Source organism: Syngnathus scovelli, chromosome 4 (genome assembly GCF_024217435.2).
Source record: "Syngnathus scovelli strain Florida chromosome 4, RoL_Ssco_1.2, whole genome shotgun sequence".
NCBI lineage: Eukaryota > Metazoa > Chordata > Actinopteri > Syngnathiformes > Syngnathidae > Syngnathus > Syngnathus scovelli.
In genome coordinates this window covers 7,884,697-7,904,686 of record NC_090850.1, presented here as the reverse complement: position 1 = coordinate 7,904,686, position 19,990 = coordinate 7,884,697, and the positions used below count along the sequence as shown (strand labels likewise).

Here is a 19,990-nt window from a genome sequence, read left to right as displayed (position 1 = left end):
TGTGTGAAGCATATTGAGTTAGCTTGTGTAGGAAAATGTAAATAAAGGTGTTTTAAATCGTCTGTCAGTAGATTATTTTCTGCATGTAAAGCTGGTTAGGGTCAGGGGTGAACATTTTTCACAACCTTTATAAATACCAAATTTGCTGAAATACACAAGTTTCCATCACCTTGTAACGAGTCTGCTCACGATCATAGATCTTCTTAAGGGAGACGGTGCGTGGTGCAAAGAAGTTGCCAAGTTTGGCCAGATAAACTCCATTCCGCAGACCCTCCTCCAGCTCAGTGGTTGGAGGTAACTCTTCATCCAAACAGGCCTCCATCCATCTGCAAGTTCAACATTAGATCCACGTCAGTCATTTCTTGTAGAGTGTCTGTTTGACTTAATTATTGCTAAGAAGCTTTTATCACAAATTATTAAATGACATTTTTAGCCAGAAGAAAAAAAAAACACAAGTTCCACAAAGACCATTCCGTTGAAGTTGAGATGCCTTTTTATTGAAATTCATAGCTCATTCCATTCCAAAAGCGCCTTTGTTTGAACACAAATAACCTAGTCCTGTTTAGCATCTCAAATAGAGTTCTCAGCATTCCTCATGTGTCACATTTCATTTCTTTTAGGTCATAATGTGAAACTACATTCTTGCCCTGTGTTAGGCCTTAGCCATCAGGGAGACCTGCTGAGCTCTGCTACATGGATCCTTCTGGTGTGACTGAATTCCACAAACTCATGTCTTCAGCGCCCGGTAACTTGAACAAACGGGTAGTGTAGCTAAATGTACTTCCTTTAAGCAGAAGAAATACATTTTAGCTTAATAGAATATGCTTATAAATATTTGTATTAATGTGTTTGCATGTAACTTATGTGTAACTTTTAAAAGAAGCTTTAACAAATAATTGTATCGGCATATTTTTTATTTGAACATGAAGAATCTCTGGGTTCACAAGTCACCTGCTTTGACAGGTCTTTTTTGGCGTGGCAACATATTGTTCCATTCAAATGAGTGTGATGACATCAAGTAGTTACGTAAACAAGCTGAAACATGAAAATGTGTCATGTTGGTCTATGACTAAAACAGATTAAGAAAATTAGTATTAGTGACTAAGCAGTTCACCTTGGTCCTTTGGAACGTTGAAATGACACCCAGCACAAATTGCTGATTCAATGTCTTTTTTTTTTTTGACAAGCTTGCAGTAAGTTAAAAGGCACTAATTACTTTGCCCACACTATACTAACACTTGAGAAACTGTAATTAAGCGTTTCAATGACAAAGTTGAAAGCTTAAGGAATCATTGATACAGTCATTTTTTGCAACTCTGTGTTGAAGTGGAAGACATGGCGGATGTCAAACGCCTGTCTTAAACAGGTTCTGCTTAGCTCAGCTCTATTTGCTTCACTTTTTCAGTCTTTGGTTTGCCTTTTAGCGCAGAGAACTGCAAAAAAAGTGCTACATTGAATAGATCTTCCGGAACAAGCCAGTTATGACAAACGAGAACAATGTAAAAGTACAATGGTCTTGGCATATCTTTGTTAACCACACTCAAGAGACTCATTTTAGCCAAGAGGTCAAGAAAACTTTCTCGGACTAAATGCAAAACTATAAGAAAAGAAAAAAAAACCACTACCGTCTGAATAAATCTGAAGTATTATTTCAGGAAAGACTTATTGAACAAAAAAATGAGACGACTTGGCCATCTAGTTTTGGTGATAAAGATAAATTTGCATTGCTTGCTCTGTCGGCTGCACATGAAAGGTTTGTGTTAACCCTGTCAGGAGACAGGCACGATACAATGTACCGTTAAAATAAGATTAGTGGCAAGGAAGAAACTATGTTGTACCGTTAAGATAAGGAAGAAAGGACATCCAGATTGGTCACAGGAAAGTCCTCTAATCACACAAAGAATAACATTCCAAACTTCTTAGCCAAGGTAAAATTCACATTTACACTTTCATGCTTTACTCCTGTCACCGATGTTCAATTTGAATTATTTACATTAAGACCTTCTTGTATCAAATCTGATTAGGAAAGCCTTGAGATTATCTTGGCTGGCAAGGAAACTCAGAGTGAGGGCAGACAGAGTGAGGTCACACTTGGCCTTTTCGAAATAGGCACATGCAGTCTCACTGTTTTCATGCTGCTAAGAAAACACTCCCACTTATCCACAACTGAGGTCTTTGTCAAGCAACGGCATGGTTGGAACATTTAATAATCATTTACAACAGCTACACCTCACGCTTACCTATTTACGGAACCGGAGCTATGTGTACATACCTTAGTGATTTACTCTATTTGAGTCTAGTCACAATCTTAAAAACATTACACTTTAAATCATTTGAGATACTTGGACCTCATACACATACACGGCTACACACCAACATGTCTCTCTGCAGCCAGCACCCTCTCAGCTGAAACAACTAGAGATGTTGGGACACAGGCTTTCTATTGAAGTCGGGGTGGCCGTCCCGTAGTGCCAAGGCTAGGCCTGCCAGACAGGAACAAACTCCCCCTTTCACTATGCACTGGAGCAGTGAAAGGCTAATGGCTCCTTTATCAGGCGACACACCCTTTCCAGCCTCACACAAACACAGACACACCCACCTCTAAATCTGTAAGACAGCTGCTATAATTGAGATTTTTGAAAGCTGGTGAGTGGTTTTAACAAAAGTGGAAAGTAGCCAAAATGCATTTGAAGTTTTAATTAGTAACATGCAAGTCTCAACAAATAGGAATAGTACACAAAACAGTAGTTCAAACTTTTGAAGAGTCTAAAACACATATGTCAGAGTCAAGGCCCGCGGGCCACATCCGGCCCGCGAGAAGGTTTTTTACGGCCCCTGGGATGATCTTGATTTATTATTAGAACCGGCCCGCAGACCGCAGCAAGCCGGCAGCTCGCAGATCTTTTACACGCACCAATACTACATTTCCCACAATGCAACGGTGACGCACCGAGCAGTACGCTGCTTCATTTCAGTGTTTATTATTAGCAGTCAGCATAACTGTAAAACTAACTTTCAAAAATGGCAAAAAGGAAGGTGGACACTGAGAACTGGGGGTTTCAAACAAGTGGGAGTCGGAGTATATCTTCACGGAGGTAGCTGGAAAACCTGTGTCTTCTGTGTGGAGAAAGTGTGGCGGTACTGAAAGAGTATAATCTGAGACGACATTATGAAACGAAAGACGCGGATTATTTTTTTCTTTGAAGTAAATTTAGCCCACTTTTGCTAAAATAGAAAGTTTAAAAGTTAAAGTTTAATATTTGTTTTCACTGCATGTTACTTCTCCTTGAGGAAAGTGTTTTTGATTAATAGATTTTTGCATTTTATTTTATTGTATTTCAATCCAATTATATTTTAAAAATATTTCAGTTGAGTGGATGAAAGAAAATTGCTATTATTTTTTTCTTTGAAGTAAATTTAGACCACTTTTGCTAAAATATAAAATATAGGTTACTGATGGTGCCTTAAACAATACAGGTTTCTTTCATTTAATGTTCATGTTGTTAGGCTACGGATTTTAGTTATTGATCTGACTCCAAATTGCGATCAACACTTAACACATGAGTTGCTATGTCCCAATCCACACACTGGCGCACCTAACAATTTTGCAAGTTTGTTCTGTCAAAGAGAAGACCAGTAGATCAATCAGACCAAATTTACCAATTGTTTATTCCTGACAAAGCGCACTAATACAGGCCTGGGTCCCGGGTCCCTCACACTAAAACTCGTGCGTTTTTGTGACCACCAAAAGACGACACATTCTTCCGGGTTGCCCAGTTTTGAAGAAACACAATATTTACCTGCACATTCTTCGCCACCCACCAATCCACACGAGCACTCCGATACTAGATATTATATTAATATGATTATAAGTTTAACACAACCTTAAAAAATATGTTTGCAAACTGCCGAAAGCACATTTCCCTTTAATGTTATGGGGATTTTTATATAAAGGAAATTTGTCTTTTGTGTCTGTTGAAAATTAAAGATTACTGACAGAGCCATAAGAAAATATTGCTTTATTTATCTAATCATATTGGAATATATTTGTTAGGTTTTCAGCAGGTTCAATTAGGTTCACTAGACTATATGCGTCATTTAAAAAAATTTCAATGAACATTCGATCAGTCCGGCCCTTGGCTTGTAGCAAAATTTTTTATTTGGCCCTCCGTCCATTTGACTTTGACACCCCTGGTCTAAAACATTGTTGCCAGTGTCTCAACAAGAACACTATTTTGGTACTGTTAAATTTCTCTCTTACTGAGCTAGCATGCCATTTATTTAGCATTTAGCCCACAGTGTTTGACAGATCTGGGACCAATGGTGTTTTGGTATGTCTAGTCAAGTCAAAAAATGTCATTTTTTTATGTTCTATGTGCCCCCAATATTCTAAACACATTATTCTGCTGAATACTGTGTCTGTGGAATATGAATTAAGCAGAAAAATCCACCCTTTTCATCCATTTCTGGGGACTGCCATTTTGTCTCATACTGCCACTTGGAGTAAACGGAAAATGACATCACAGTGCCCAAGGGCTCAGCTTGCAACTGTCACATGACCAAACCTTGAAAACGGGCGCGCTATGATGGTCGTTACCTGCGCACTTATGCACTGATGTCATTTTCAGTCGATAGCAAGTGGCAAAATGGCCACCCCCTGAGATAAAAAAATTATTGGAATATCGTGTCTAGACTACTGAAGGCGCATGGACCATATTATTGTAAAGCATTTTTTTGTACCAGACTTCCCCTTTAACCTACACTAAACTGCAACCACTAACTACTGTATTTTCTGAACGATAAGTCGCAGTTTTTGTCATAGTTTGGCCGGGGTGCGACTTATACTCAGGAGCAACTTATATGTGAAATTATTAACACATTATTACTTGATCATTAACACATTACTTACTTACTAGTAGTATATATCCCTTCACGTGTTATTTTCAGACTAGACCGCATGAGGGCGCTCTAGGCCTCTGGAATAATTGGAACTGCAACTGACGAGTCTGACTCCATGCACTGATTTCCGGAGTCAGCTGAGTTGTTTATAAGTGACACAGAAGACAAAGATTTCGATGGATTTAATAAGTGACACGGATGGTTCGATAAACTTGTTATTTATTATTTACAGTCATTTGCATCACAAAGTGCATCGATGATGTGACTTGCTCGAAATCCGTCGTCACTCGCGCGAACTGGAAGCCGTGGCTGACGGGGGCTGTCCTCAGACTGTTGAGGGCCAGGGACAAGGCTTTCAGAGCGGGGGATGAGGCTGGCTTGAGGACAGCGAGGGCCGACCTGTCCCGAGGCATCAAAGAAGCGAAGAAGGCGTTCTCGTGCAAGGTCTCCACCCACTTCAAGGACAGCAAGGACGCACGTAGCCTTTGGCGGGGCATTCAGACCATCACGGACTACAAGCCCGCGCCGAGGACCTGTGAGGGCGACGTCCGTCTGCTGAACGATCTGAACCGCTTCTTTGCTCGCTTCGACGCCCAGAACAGCACTTGCCCACTGAAGTCCACTCCCCCCCCACACGAGCAGCCCCTGCGCCTCTCTGCCGACGGTGTGAGGAGGGCGCTTGCCGCTATTGACACCCGTAAGGCGGCGGGCCCTGACAACATCCCGGGTCGAGCGCTGAAGGACTGTGCTGGGGAGCTGTCGGGTGTCTTCACGGACATCTTTAACGTTTCCCTGCAGCAGGCCATCGTCCCCTCGTGTTTCAAGGCTGCCACCATCGTTCCTGTGCCAAAGAAACCTGCACCGTCCTGCTTCAATGACTACCGCCCTGTAGCACTGACGCCCATCATCATGAAGTGCTTTGAGCGGCTGGTCATGGAGCACATCAAGTCCGTTCTCCCCCCCACCATTGACCCTTTCCAGTTTGCGTACCGTGCCAAGCGGTCCTCTGAGGATGCCATCTGCTCTGCCCTCCACTCGGCCCTCACCCACCTGGAGAGAAAGGACTCATATGTGAGGTTGCTGTTTGTGGACTTCAGCTCTGCCTTCAACACCATTGTGCCGCAGCGACTCATCTGCAAACTTGACGAGCTGGGCCTCAGTACCTCCCTCTGCAACTGGATACTGGACTTCCTCTGTCAGAGGCCTCAGGTGGTGCGTGTTGGCGACAAAATCTCCGCCAGCATCACGCTGAGCACGGGAGCCCCCCAGGGCTGCGTGCTCAGTCCATTGCTCTTCACCTTGCTGACGCATGACTGCACTGCGACCTACAGCGACAACCGCATAGTGAAGTTTGCTGACGACACGACTCTGGTGGGTCTCATCACGAAGGGCGACGAGACTCGGTACAGGTCGGAAGTTGACCTTCTGACCACGTGGTGCAGGGACAACAACCTCCTGCTGAACGTCAATAAGACCAAGGAAATGATTGTTGACTTCCGGAAGGGTCACACAACACACCTGCCGCTGATCATCGACGGTGCTGTGGTGGAGAGGGTGAGCTGCACCAAGTTCCTGGGGGTGCACATCAGTGAGGACCTCTCCTGGTCCGAAAACACCTCGTCACTGGCAAAGAAAGCTCAGCGCCGCTTGTACTTCCTGCGGAAGCTCAGGCGTGCATGTGCTCCTCAGGCAGTCCTGTCTACATTTTACCGTGGCACCATTGAGAGCGTCCTCACCAGTTGCATCGCTGTCTGGGGTGGTAACTGCACTGAACAGAACTTGAAGGCCCTGCAGCGCATAGTGAATACGGCTGGTAAGATTATTGGTGCTTCGCTACCCTCCCTGAAGGACATTTACACCTCCCATGTCGCCCGCAAGGCAACCTCGATTGCCAGAGATGTGAGTCACCCGGCTCACTCTTTGTTTGACCTTCTGCCCTCTGGGAAGAGGTACAGGAGCCTGCGCTCCCGCACCACCAGACTCGCCAACAGCTTCTTTCTCCAGGCTGTTAGGGCCCTGAACTCGCTACCCCCTTCTGCGTAGCGTGCGGCACTGTTGCGCTATTTTCGGGAATGTCTGCTGTACGCGCACTTGCTCCTTTTTTTTCTGCTCCTCCTATTTCTTTATTTATTTATTTATTTATTGTTGTGTTATTTATTCATTATTTATTCAGCACGCTTTTGTTATACTTGTTTACTTGTTTGTCTGTTGTGAGCCATGTCTTGTCACCGTGGGATAGGGGGGAACGAAATTTCGGTTTATTTGTGTGTCTTTGGCATGTGGAGAAATTGACAATAAAGCTGACTTTGACTTTGACTTTGACTTTGATATATAGTTTATATATAATTATATAGGCCTGTGGAATAATTGGAACCGCAACTGACGAGTCTGATGTCAGTGCCGATTGTACTTCCGGAGTCAGCAGCGGCTTTGTTTACACAGAGGACGAAGATTTTGATGTATTTAATGATTTGGAGTGACATGGATGGTTTGATAAACTTGTTATTTATGTTAGTTATTTGAATAACTGTTAATATGTTACATCAGGCACGTTCTCAGTTCCTCGTTTATGTAACGTTAGCATACCGTATTGTTTAGCCTGTTGTTGCCTATTCATGTCTGTACTTGACATTGTATTTTGTCAAATAAGGTTCCCCCAAAAATGCGACTTGTACCCCGGTACGACTAATGTAAGTTTTTTTCTTCTTTATTAGGCATTTTATCGCTGGTGTGACTTATACTCCGGAGTGACTTATAGTCCGAAAAATACAGTACTCCATATTCATAATAGTTGTACAATTTCTTTCTCAATTTAGAACAGTTCCCTAGTGTCTGATTAATAACAGGTCTCTGTCAACATACACAAAGGATAATAAATTACACCACACTTGCATTACTATTGTCAAAATGAGGAGTTGGCATATCGGTACTCCGAGTTGTCAAATTAGCAACGTTGTCATCAATTTGTACAGAGGTTTACACAAATGACAATTGCAGGGAAACTCAAAAGCCAAAACAATCCTAATATTTTTCACATGACATCAAAGTGGGTGCAGAAAATGAATACAATGGAAAGGAATTATCATATCTTCCTTCTGTGCCGCAGTAGGAAACTGGAGCTTTGCTGAGGTCACAGGTCAGTCTCATAGGAAGAGCCCTGCGACTGACCACTGTCTCTCCAGGAAAAGATCAGCGCTACCTCCACCCACGGGTGTGGAAATGCATCCTCTGTCCTACAGCACAATTTACATGACACCTGGAGTGACCTTGCTGACTTCATATCCGCACAAGCATCCTTATTCACTAACTGTGCACACAAAGGGCTTGAAAGTTAATTGATATCTAAGTTAATCATTTTTAAAACATTATGGGGTCTTATTAACAGACCAGCCTGGCAGATAAGTTATGGCTGTGAAGTGCTATTCTTTTGTTTATTGCAGGAGGCCCCCAAATGGGCTCAGCGGTCCCATTGTTTAGACAGCACTGTGGCCTATAAACAAACAATGAAAGTATGTGAATTGACAACATACCAGCCAACATATTTCATTAAAAAAAAAGTTTAGACAATTAACAGAAAAGTAGTGATTGTTCTTTTGTTTATTCTCTGTAATTGTCGTTATGGACATTAATTTAATCTTTAACAACTCCCAATTAGAAGACAACATCCTAAACCCAAACCAGTGAGTTAATTTTACAATAACATGGACAAAATCTTCATTCAAATTTGGAATGCCACAAATTTTAACTCCTCTCGTAGAGCCTTATTTCTCTCCTGTTCACTCTCAACTAACTTCGCTTCACTTGGGGAAGCAGCTAGTTACATAGTTTGGATCTTATATGATTCACTATTGTAACTAAAAAGTTTTATGGTGGGTAGTGTACGTCCTGATTAAGAAAAGCACAAGTAGAAGATTTTTGCCTTTGTAAGAGGCATGCTGTGACATTGCTCACAAAAATAATGAGTCCGCAGTATTTCAGCAATTTCCATCGGCTGCTGCGGCCACCAGAGCGTAAATACGAGCTGGATACAAATTTGAAAAGCTGTAAAAACAGAAACCTAAGTGGCCCTGAGGGTTGGAGTCAGGTAGACCTGCTAATCAAGTGGAAATGGGGAGAAGGGGATGACTGGTGGTGGTGTGTGTGTGTGTGTGTGTGTGTCGGGGGGGGGGGGGGGGGGGGGGGGGGGGGGGGTAACTGAGACAGCAGTTTCAGTAGACTGGCAAGTTGCATCACTAGGTTCAAACACAATGACTTTCTCCAGGTTGTAATCCAAGCCAGGAGTGAAACTATCAGCCTTCTCAACTTGTGCAACCAGCCAAAAATCTCAAATGGCGCCATTCTTGCCTTGACAGAGGAGCCTGCATATCTAAATGTGCGACTATTCTGCCAGGGCTCAACAACAACAATCTACAATACTTCGCTTTTACTGTCCTATTTTACTTTTATATTTGAAATGTTTTTTTTTCAATAGTTTTTTGACAATTAGCTCTCTATCAATGTAATCCACGATGAACATAGTAATAGTATACTTCACTCACTGCTTAATCAAACTAGAAATATGGCTTTGGGAAGGACATGCTCATTCATCCAGTGCAAGTGTGATAACTGGACAAATATTAGCGGGATTATTACCAAACTCAATGTGTGTTTTAGGTTTAACATTTTGTTACAAAATTATTTGCTCAAAAACTAACTGAAGGAAAAAAAAAAAAAGCTCATTTTGTTTATTAGGTGCAGACACTGATCAAACATTAGTCACCCAAGGGTAGGTCCTATCACAAAATACTATATTTGTTTGTGTGTGTGTGTGTGTGTGTGTGTGTGTGTGTGTGTGTGTGTGTGTGTATACATATATATATATATATATATATATATATATATATATATATATATATATATATATATATATATATATATATATATGTTGCTCTGGTGTTGCATAATGTGTACTTCAGCAGCAGCAATTCACAAGAGTATTTGCACAGTTTAAAAACAGGAAATTACAAGTAAATGAGCTGACCTTGAGGAAGGAACTGGGTTTGTATTGCATTGGAGGCTCACAGCTAGAACACATGGCACTTCCTTAAAAATTGAGTTTTGTGTAAACAAAGTCTATCAAGATGCTACCGCATCATAGCAAATGTCATGATCCAATCACTTGTTTAGGAGAGTTGATTAGGAGTCGCTTTTGAAAATTGGCATTTATATCAAGCTGCAAAAGAGGTATAATCCAAAACAACATTTATCTGTGCATGCTGGATTAGAGAGAATATATGTGTTTACTGTCAACTTAAACTTTTAAACAGGAGTTTACTGTAACATTGTGATGGGATTGCTTGTTACAACAGCAAGATTCCAAAAACACCCCTTTCTTGTTACCTCATTTTATTCCCACTCTAACAAGCATGCTCCATACGTACAAGTAACATTCAGTGACTATGAAGTGTTATAACTCTGCAACCATGGCAAGTTAAAGCACCACTTAGAAATTTAACTACTTTATTGTGTTTTACTCCAGGCCATCCATTTAGTTGTCAAGTGAAGTGAACTTCCAGTGACTACTACAAGTCAACAGTTGCAAAAATGCATTTCTTTCAGCTAAACCGCACAAGAATATATTTTGTCCAGAAGGTAAAATATGAGGTTGCCAAATTCATGGTAAATGCTAACAAAGTACAACAGGCTATAGACAAGAAAAATCATTTGTTTCCATTTCTGTTAAGAAAGGGAGCGAGGAAAACCAACTCATCAAGATGTCAGTTGTCACCTGACATAACGAATGTAGAAACTATATGGAAAATGTGGTGACGACTGTTGGAAGATAAGGAATGTATTTTTCTCCACTGTCTGCTCTCAAACCAACATTTCAGACTTTTTCTGGTGAGGGGTTGTTCTGTCAGTGTTTTTACTGTCAACTAAAGTTGCTTAACAGATGACTGTCAACGATGAAACCCGCTGCAATGTACAGGCCAAATTCTTTGAATTCTTTAGCCATGTTTTTAGTCACTTGCAACACACATACCAGGCTGGAAGAACACATGTAAACAAAAAATACAAGCTGTCTTAAAACTCTCATAAATCAAGTTGATAACTTAATATAAAATAATTAAGCACAGTTGCTATTGACACTGTCAAAGAAGTAGAAATTATTGGCCAGTGAGTGTAAATAAGTTTTTAGGCAACATTCGAATGGCTGTCTTTAATGTAAGAGTTTTTTTCACCTAACCACTGTGGACGGCATATATAACAATAAAAAAACATTATCAATATTTCTGCTTAAATAGTAAGCAAAATTGAATTGACTCAAGTCCGTATTAAACAATACAAACGGTATTGTCATTGTTGTAGTTTGCAGTGGTGTCATACTGCACCATACTAAGAGTTATATTTTCACTCCTACGTAACTAAACTAGGTAAACAAAATATTAGCTATCTGTGATACAGTGCTGTTGTACACCACTGCAAACTACACTCGCAATAATACACAATCTGTGGAATGAATGTAGATTGATTAATTTTTCGAAACGCAGAACTATCAATTCCTCATTAGCATATACGAGCGCTCGTAATGTTCATCTACATATTTATTCAAAAATTGCTTCAAACCACACGCATATTCTGCGTGAGCATTAATTAAAAAACTATAACAACCAAAGTCGGGTGTGAATAATATTTGCAATTCCAAATTTCTCTCATTAATCTCATGTTCCCATAAGGTGAGTGTCACACATTAGATGTTGTCATGGAAAATAAGCTGTAACAATACATCTATTTACAAAACACCTCTTAAGAGCAAATGGCATCAGAGCTGTTGCGAGATCAACAGAGAGGTTAGCAATTGTGACGTGTCCAATCGACATTCACTTCAAAAACAAGTTTAACGAATATAAATAATTTGTTGAAAAACAAGCTTCTTCCCCACTGGTTGCATTTAACAAGGTCTAAAAGGAATACTGTAGTTTGCACTGTAAATAAAAGAATTCATTTACATAAATATGTAGCTGTGTGTACATATTTTAGCCTGCACACGCCAATTAATAATGATTTTTAAAGTAAAACTAAAAAAAAAAACCGCAAGCTATGCAATGGTGTGCACCGCAAACAGAATTATGTCAAGTGACATGACAAATGTCAAACCAAATACAAACAATGCACGTAAAAATGTGTTCATGACAGTTAAAGTAATGACATCTTTACTCAAGCCATGAAGGATTTCTTTGCTCCAATAAATACACATCAGATGTAATGTTGCTATAAAGAAAAGTGTCACACTGCATTCCTTCAGCTCAAATGGTTAGTGTGCTCACACACCCTGCTGTGCACCTGCAAGACGAATTCCCTTCATTCCACAAGCGGTCAACCACAATCCAGCTGACAGCACGCAGGTGTCACACCAACATGAGCAGCTTGTTAAAATCAATCCAGCGTGACTTCATACTTTTGAAGGATTCTTTCTACCATGGTGACATAAATGATTATTAACTGAGGAGAAAGATGCAAATACGAAATAAGGGAAGAATCCAGCATTTGAAAAAGTCAGCTTGCAAACTCAAGAGGGGTCCTTTTTGGCTCAACAATGGTCCATATTATTAAGATAAAATGTTGAACGAGTACCACCATTATTATTGATGATTGATTATTGATGACAACCAAAGATGATGATGATAATAATAATAATAATAATAATACTACATTATATTTGTATTGTACTGGTCGTAATATTAACTTCTACGAAAATAGAAGCAACAAAACTTAAGCTAAAACAGAAGGGAGACAAAAAATCAGTAAGGATGAAAAAAAACACAAGAGAAGAGTCAGAAAGTGTCAACATCTGCAAATAATAATACAAAATTGATGACACCACTATTACAAAACAAATTTTCTTTAACAATTTAAGGAATTTAAGAGTCAAGCATGATAAAACCTAACACAGAAAAAGTCTAAAGTAATATGTTTATATTTTTATTTTATTTTTTCTAAGAATAAACACACCCAATGAAAAACAACCTATCAGAGATAGAAGGTGTGCGGTCCAATCATTTTATAATAACACTATTTTGAACAAGTCAAAAATCACGCTTGTGCACATCAATGAGAGGCGCAGCTTTGGTCAGATCAATTTTATTACCCCAAATTTCAAATTGTACGTCATAAGAGACATTTAAATTGAGATGTTCCACTGTATGCAGTGAGACAGCTCGGAAAACATTTAAAAGAATCATCTGAAAGAGAATGTGTGTGTAACAGACAAACTCTTCCACAGTGACGTGTTGATTTCCGAAAAGAAAATCTGTCATAGCGTGATCTGGCACGTGTGGTGGTATGTGATGGAAAAGCCATGTCACTAAAAACTTGGGAGGATATTTTAAAAACATTCTTCTCTGGAGAATGCCACACATTACTTGTATGCTGATTCTTTGTTTTACACTATAAAAAGCTCGCAACATTCATATATCACTCAAACATTCCAGGACACAACGGCTGGATGATGACTGCAGAGTTGATGGTTACAAACTAACATTTAACTATTCTGAATGAAAGCTTTTACTTTTGCAGCAACGCCAACTTCAGTACTCACTCCGGAACCTGTTGCTATGACAACGGCCTGTTTCTGTGGCAACAGTGGTAAATACAAAAATCAACGGAGGACTGAGTCACTTCCTGCCTCATACAATCCTTCCTCTTTTAAATCTGTGAGCCTGCTGGCGCCCCAGTCTACCCGTGCAGCAGCAAAAGCAAACATATTCAGCTGTTAACACACTCTCAGGAATATGTGTGGGCAAACAAAGGAGCAGACCTCACCTGCAATGGCATAAACTCCAGCAGCTCTTAAGTATACAGTATTAAACCATCAGGCCAAAACTCTCTTCTACATCCAGATACATTCATGTAGGAGAATTTGACCAGACAAGGAATAGATAAGGACAAAAAATGAAAAGCACTCTTGCGAGTTTCACATAGCAAAGTTACAAGTTATTCATGGCGCATTCCACGTAATTGATAGAAACCTACAAGCTAGTTGTAACCTGCTTCAAGTACATGAATGGGCCAGTACTAGACACTGAGTGAGTACTAAAGGCCTTACATGTTTTGTGAATAATCAAGTCCTACCTATTAATGAGATCACGAACCACAAGGTCCAATTCCAAATTTCAACAATAGCCTAGCAATACGGCTGGTTCTCAAGTTATAACAAAGTTAGTTGTCAGTTATGTGACAAACTACACTGCTGATCACTGGATTGGACTTCTTCGAGCTCTCACCTTTTCGCTTCTTCGAGATGACATAGATACTCATAGGCCATGTTCTGTTGTCGCCTCTCATCCATCTCCTCCGCCGTGAGTCGCTCCACACCATCTAGGACAGCTGGAGCATGAGTGGGATATGAAAAGATGTGTTAAAAACAAAAAGAGATTTGTATTTGTTGGGTGGCAGAATTCATAACGGAAATAACCTGCGATGAATTTAATATCATTCATTACGACATGACCTTTCCCCACACACACAAACAGCTTGCTTGGTTGCATTGCCCACTTTCCACACAGCTTGCTGGCTTCTCTATAGTTCCTTACACTGAGGGAATTCACAAAGGAAGCCAAGCTCGTTTATTTGTCATCTGTGTGGCTTCTTAACGCAATTGATTTCTAGCCTGTCTGACGTGGGTATGCTTTTGTGCTTATTTACACATTGGAAAAACAACGCAGTGAATGTTTATAGGGTAATTCCCGTGAAGGTACAGAGCGCAGTAGTGTTTCCTAATTGTCGGGAGAGGTTGTTTCGAAAGGGCGGGGGGGAGCGAGCGATACAAGACCCCCTTTGAATCCTCTGATCATAGATAGCCTTGAATGGCAACACAGGCTACATCAGCAGCAGATAGATCTTGCTCTCCAAAATAACTGGCAAAGTTGTGTGTACATATTCCCTCCTTGACGCCTTATGTACTTTTCATGCTCTAGTGCAAGGGTGTCAAACTCATTTGTGTCGCGGGCCGCATTATAGACATAGTATACATTTTTCGGAGGGCCATTACGACTGTCAACACCTTATATTATATACAGTATAGGCTACACACCAAATTGATGAATAACAAGTTTTGAAATCATAGACTAGTAAAAACTAGTAAAACAATTAAAAAGATGAAAAGTAATACAAATTGCTAGCAATTTCTTTTTTTTATTTTCAAAATGAATACAATTTGTAATTTTAGTATTGACAGTAGTCCATTCCCAATTTGACTTTGCGGGCCACATAAAATGATATGGCGGGCCATAACTGGCCCCCGGGCGTTGAATTTGACACCTGTGCTCTAGTGTAAACTGCAAACTTCTTCTTTCTCGGATCATTGACACATTACCTGTACATTTTTAATTAACTAATGAACTTGCCAAAGTGCTGTTAATGTTTATTTCACTGGAAAATAATAGCAGGCAAGATAGTTAAGCAGAGAACAGTAGTGTGTAGTGTGCAAAGGAGAAAAGACAGTAACGGACAGATTACTGCACGAAAACGCGGAAGTGTGAATTAGGCTGTAAGCACGCTTCCAGGACTCGCACAGAGCTGGGTGTGAGCTCTTCATATAAATCAGACACTTTTCTCTCGTCTTTGTTGCTTTGCAAAAAAAGCAAACAGGCTCTCATGCGTGCAACGTACAGAAAAGGCGCCAGTCTGGCATCCCCCCCCCCAAAAAAAAGCAAGCAAGAACGAAAACTTACAGCCATATCTCGGCCGCAGCCCGTCTGTCTCGTCTGAAGTTGACATCCTCCTCTTTTGACAAACGTCCACCTTCTGTACTCCGAGATTCACTTCAAACTCCAAACTACGGGATAAAAAAACTTAATTAAAGCGAAAGAAAACCGGCAAGGACCTTTCGGCCCTCTTGTTAGTTCACTGCACACTTGGAGTTGAAACTTTTTTTCTTCTTCTCCTCCTTCAAACCTCACTTGTGTCACTGGGTGTGTTCTTCCTAATCCAAAAGTATGCGTTTCAGGAAACGGAGTACTGAAAGCTCTCCTACGGGCGATACCTGACGGCGCAGCGACTCCTGCTGTCTGACACAGCAAGTCCTACTCAAAGAAAAGAAAGTGCCACTCGTTCAACTTCTTCTATTTTGCTGAATTATCTTACTCGTAAGAACAAATATCGGACTAGCATAGACTGTCAAAGATATCAAATGAATTATTTCTCTTTGATATTCAAAGCACTTTAGGATTTATCAACATCAAAGATCTCAAAGCCATTTGAGGATTCATATGAAATGAAAGATATCCAAGCATTGAGTCTTCAATTATCCAAACATTTATCATGTTGGAATGTGCAGAAAAGATGGAGTAGCTGGATGGAGACAACGCACACGAGCATAGAAACACGTACACACGACTTCTGGGTCTCTCAATTATTAATTTTCACTCATGTAGTCTTACTCTGATTCTAGCTTCTGTTTTTTGTTCAAGGATCATGTGACAACTGGTCGACCTTCTAACTGGGACCCAGCCTGGAACTACATCATAGTCCCTCTTCTGCTTTTCTGTTTCACTGGTTCTACATTTTACAGCTGTCACTGTAAAAATAATGAAATAGTTAAATACAAATACTACATAAATACCTTCACTAGCACATATTGTTTTATTTCTTTGGATTTTATTCATCTGGAAATATTTGCTTCCTATAGCAGATAAAAGTCTTGTTGACGATGAGAAATATTTCATTTCAGCCATTCAGCTCTATCACTCAACTGTCCATCAATACTGCCTGTCCTCATTGGGGTCACGGATGAACTGGAGCAAATTCCAGTTGACTTTGGGCAAGACAAATTATTCATCCAACCGCTGGCCGCTCAACACGGGGCACATACAGAAAAACTAATATTTCCTTCACATTCCTGTAAATTTTGAGTTTTCAAGAATGTGTTGGGAAGTAACGTTGTTTTTTTTTCTTTCTTTTTGAAAATGTTGGATTAGTATTCTTTTTTTTATGTGGCTTTCTGTTTAAAGCATCAAATAAGAATTTCTGCCTGTTTGCAACCAAATTCGATTGCGTATATTGTAATTTTGATTGCACCTGACATTGATTGTTTTACAGATTTGCTACAGAATACCGATTTCTCTCTCTCACAAGAGGTTGATTTCTTGTGACCAGTTATTGATGGCTGCAATTAGGACCGAGGCTAATGTGATTGGTGGCACGTCAGCCAAGACCTAGTGACCTAGTGAGGGAATTTACTGCTGTCACTGTCCCCAAGGGCCAAAACAATCACACAAAACCAATCTTTGTTGGACCCCCTGTAATATTGGACCCCCCCACACACACACACACACACATATTACACACACAAAAAAATGACGTGTCACTGTTGAAAGCAAATTAATAATTGGACGAATAAAGATTTCCTTTAACTAAACCAAAACAAAACTGAGGTCACTGTTTTGACAATACAGAGAGTTGCCATTAGTAAACACTTACCTTGCCTGCGGCCACATCTTATTGTGTTTTGGACTGTGGTGCCTCACTGGGTACTCTGACGAACGGAGCTGCCAAGCCCCCGGCGCATCTTGCAATCTGATGGCAAAAAGTAGACTATATGATAAATCTGCTAGAAGCGGGTCTAAGTGGAGTGATTTTGGAAGATTTCTCCGGACGGCGTTACAGAGCACTGTACGCCAAAACCAGCAGACACAGACACAGCTTCTTCCCCCAGGCTGTCGCTCTGATGAACTCACACCACTCATAGAGTTTCAGAGTCATTACTGTGCAATAACATCCTGCTCTCGATGCTTTACCTTTGGATTCTCCATATTATGTGTTCTCTCTGCATCCATTGCAGCCTGGTCATTCTGGAAGAGGGATCCTCCCATCTGTGGTCTCTTCTCAAGGTTTCTCATTTCCCCTAGTGGGAGTTTTGAGTTTTTCCTTGCCCTCCTGGGAGTTTAAGATCAGGGGACGTTTGAGAATAATTGTCAATTTTTGCACATGTTGTCCTGAATGTTGTTAGCTACCTAAATGTTGTACAGAGGCTGAGATGTACCGGAGTCAAATTCCTTGTTTTGCATGCTCAAACTTGGCAAATAAAGATTGATTTGATTTTATTTAATTTGATTTGGTTTGATTTGATTTAATTTGATTTGAGACACAGTCAGTATCTGTGGTGGATGTCATTGTATTTTATTCATAAACAGGACAACAACGTGGGACAATCCATTAGAAGCATTGTAGAAATCAATTTATTGAGCAAATTATTATTGGTATCATCGTAAAAATGTTTTATAGCACTCCCAGTGACCGCCCAGCACAACTATGGAGGGAGGGGTGGTCTGCAATTGCCTACATCACATTCACGTACCCCAGAGAGTCAACTTTTCCATGCACAATGTCAAGCACTTTGTGCGCTTCGACCACCCAGACGGAATGAGGGGAGCCGCTTTGATTAGCCGGAAGTTGCTTGACTTCCATGACCTTTCCACCCATTTTAGTCAAGTAAAATGTCAACAGAATGTCTAGTTGAGTAGACATCCGATTTCTTGAGCGCCACAACTTTCTCTTTGCATTCAAGACATGTCAGGGTGTACCTGTGCTAAGCAAAAATACATTCCGACTCCTGATTTTCTTGGTTGTTTGTGTTGTTTCTCATCAGGGCAGGTTTTGGAAAAAGACATTGATAAGATATTGTTACCTTTGACGTGGGGCATTTCCGTGCCCTGTACAAGTTTAGCATACATCACGGTCTAATGCAGTTTTCTTTCTTTTGGTATTTTCGTAGAAGGGCGCAGGTAAACATGCATTTGCATCGTTGTGAAAGTAAGCGCAGACTATTTACCTCCTGGTCAATGAAAGCGGCTCCATTCATTCCCGTTTAAGTCCACACAGTCTTTGACATTGTAGAAGCAGAAATAGTAATAATTGCTGGAAAATTATTGTCTTGTATGGGACTGCAAGCAGACCACATGTTGCCTCAGCGGAGGGGAGTTTTATGATAAATGCAATAATGATAATGATGATGATGATGATGGTGCATCCAATTAATTGATTTCTCCACTGATTCAGAGGATTTAATGCACGCTGTTGTCATGCGAAAGAAGTACGATGACATTCACCATACATATCTGCAGAGTACAGAATCTGTCTGCCTGTACTCCAGAGTGAAAAGGGAGCAACAGCAATGTCTAAATATTCTATATTAATTCTATATTAATTTATACAAACATAGTTGCTCCATCAGAACACAGACATGGCACACACAGCTTGGTAACTTTTCCATTACATATAAGGCAGAGCTCATTAACATCATGACACATTGATACAAAACATTCAGTAGATATCAAGACATTCTTATGAGGATATGTTTTTCCTTCTTTTCCCCTCCCTTTTCTTCCCTTCCGTATTCCTGCTTGCGGAGAGTATAAAACCTTCTAATCTGGAGTCTGACGTGGTTGTTCTCATCTGCTGAAGTGCACTTGTACTGACTGCCGTGAAGCAACCCAAGATCTTGCAAATAAATAACCAACTCCGCATCTTTGTTTTCTTTGCTCAACGACAAACATCTTGAACAAAACGCAACAGGAGTTAAAAAATCAGTCTCCAGTGTAAATACAAAACGTTATCAAGTATGTATATATGTGACCGAGCTGTAAAATATGTGGGCTGCAAATGGCCACCAGCCCGTGACGCTGAGCCCCCGTTTTAAAGGATTTAAAAGAAATCATCAATGATTTAAAAAAATAAAAATCTTGACTTTGCTTTTAAATGTCTTTTTCGTTTATTAATGGTGTTAAATGTTGTATTTTATTTAAATATGCCGCATAAAAAAAGCTGACTTGCCTTGGTTAATAAGTCATCGTCATCATCGTCATCATCATCATCATCATCATCATCATCATCATCATCATCATCATCATCATCTCAATAACAACACAATTAAACCGTGTATTTTAATGTGTTAACCACAGTAACAATTATAATAATATACAAATGTGTCAATGACGATGGTGGTGATGAAGATGTGATAAGATGATAGTATAATATGGTCAAATCCTGACGCCTTCTGATAACATCCACCCCATCCATCCATAGCAGGCCTAAATTGCGAGAACACTTCTGC

At 40.3% G+C, this 19,990-nt stretch overlaps 1 protein-coding gene across 1 annotated transcript in view; it reads right to left on the bottom strand.

Annotated features, from left to right (window-relative positions):
* The window catches only part of iqgap1 (IQ motif containing GTPase activating protein 1), a 40,447-nt gene extending 24,614 nt beyond the window's left edge, over positions 1–15,833 (bottom strand). Inside the window, exons 1-3 of the mRNA XM_049717772.2 lie at positions 15,612–15,833; positions 14,163–14,265; positions 170–326 (exon numbers count right to left, since the gene is read on the bottom strand). Coding sequence (XP_049573729.1) covers positions 170–326; positions 14,163–14,265; positions 15,612–15,657 — 306 coding nt within the window. The 5' untranslated portion in view covers positions 15,658–15,833. The remainder of the gene's footprint in view (positions 1–169; positions 327–14,162; positions 14,266–15,611) is intronic.
* Between the last annotated feature and the right edge of the window lie 4,157 nt (positions 15,834–19,990).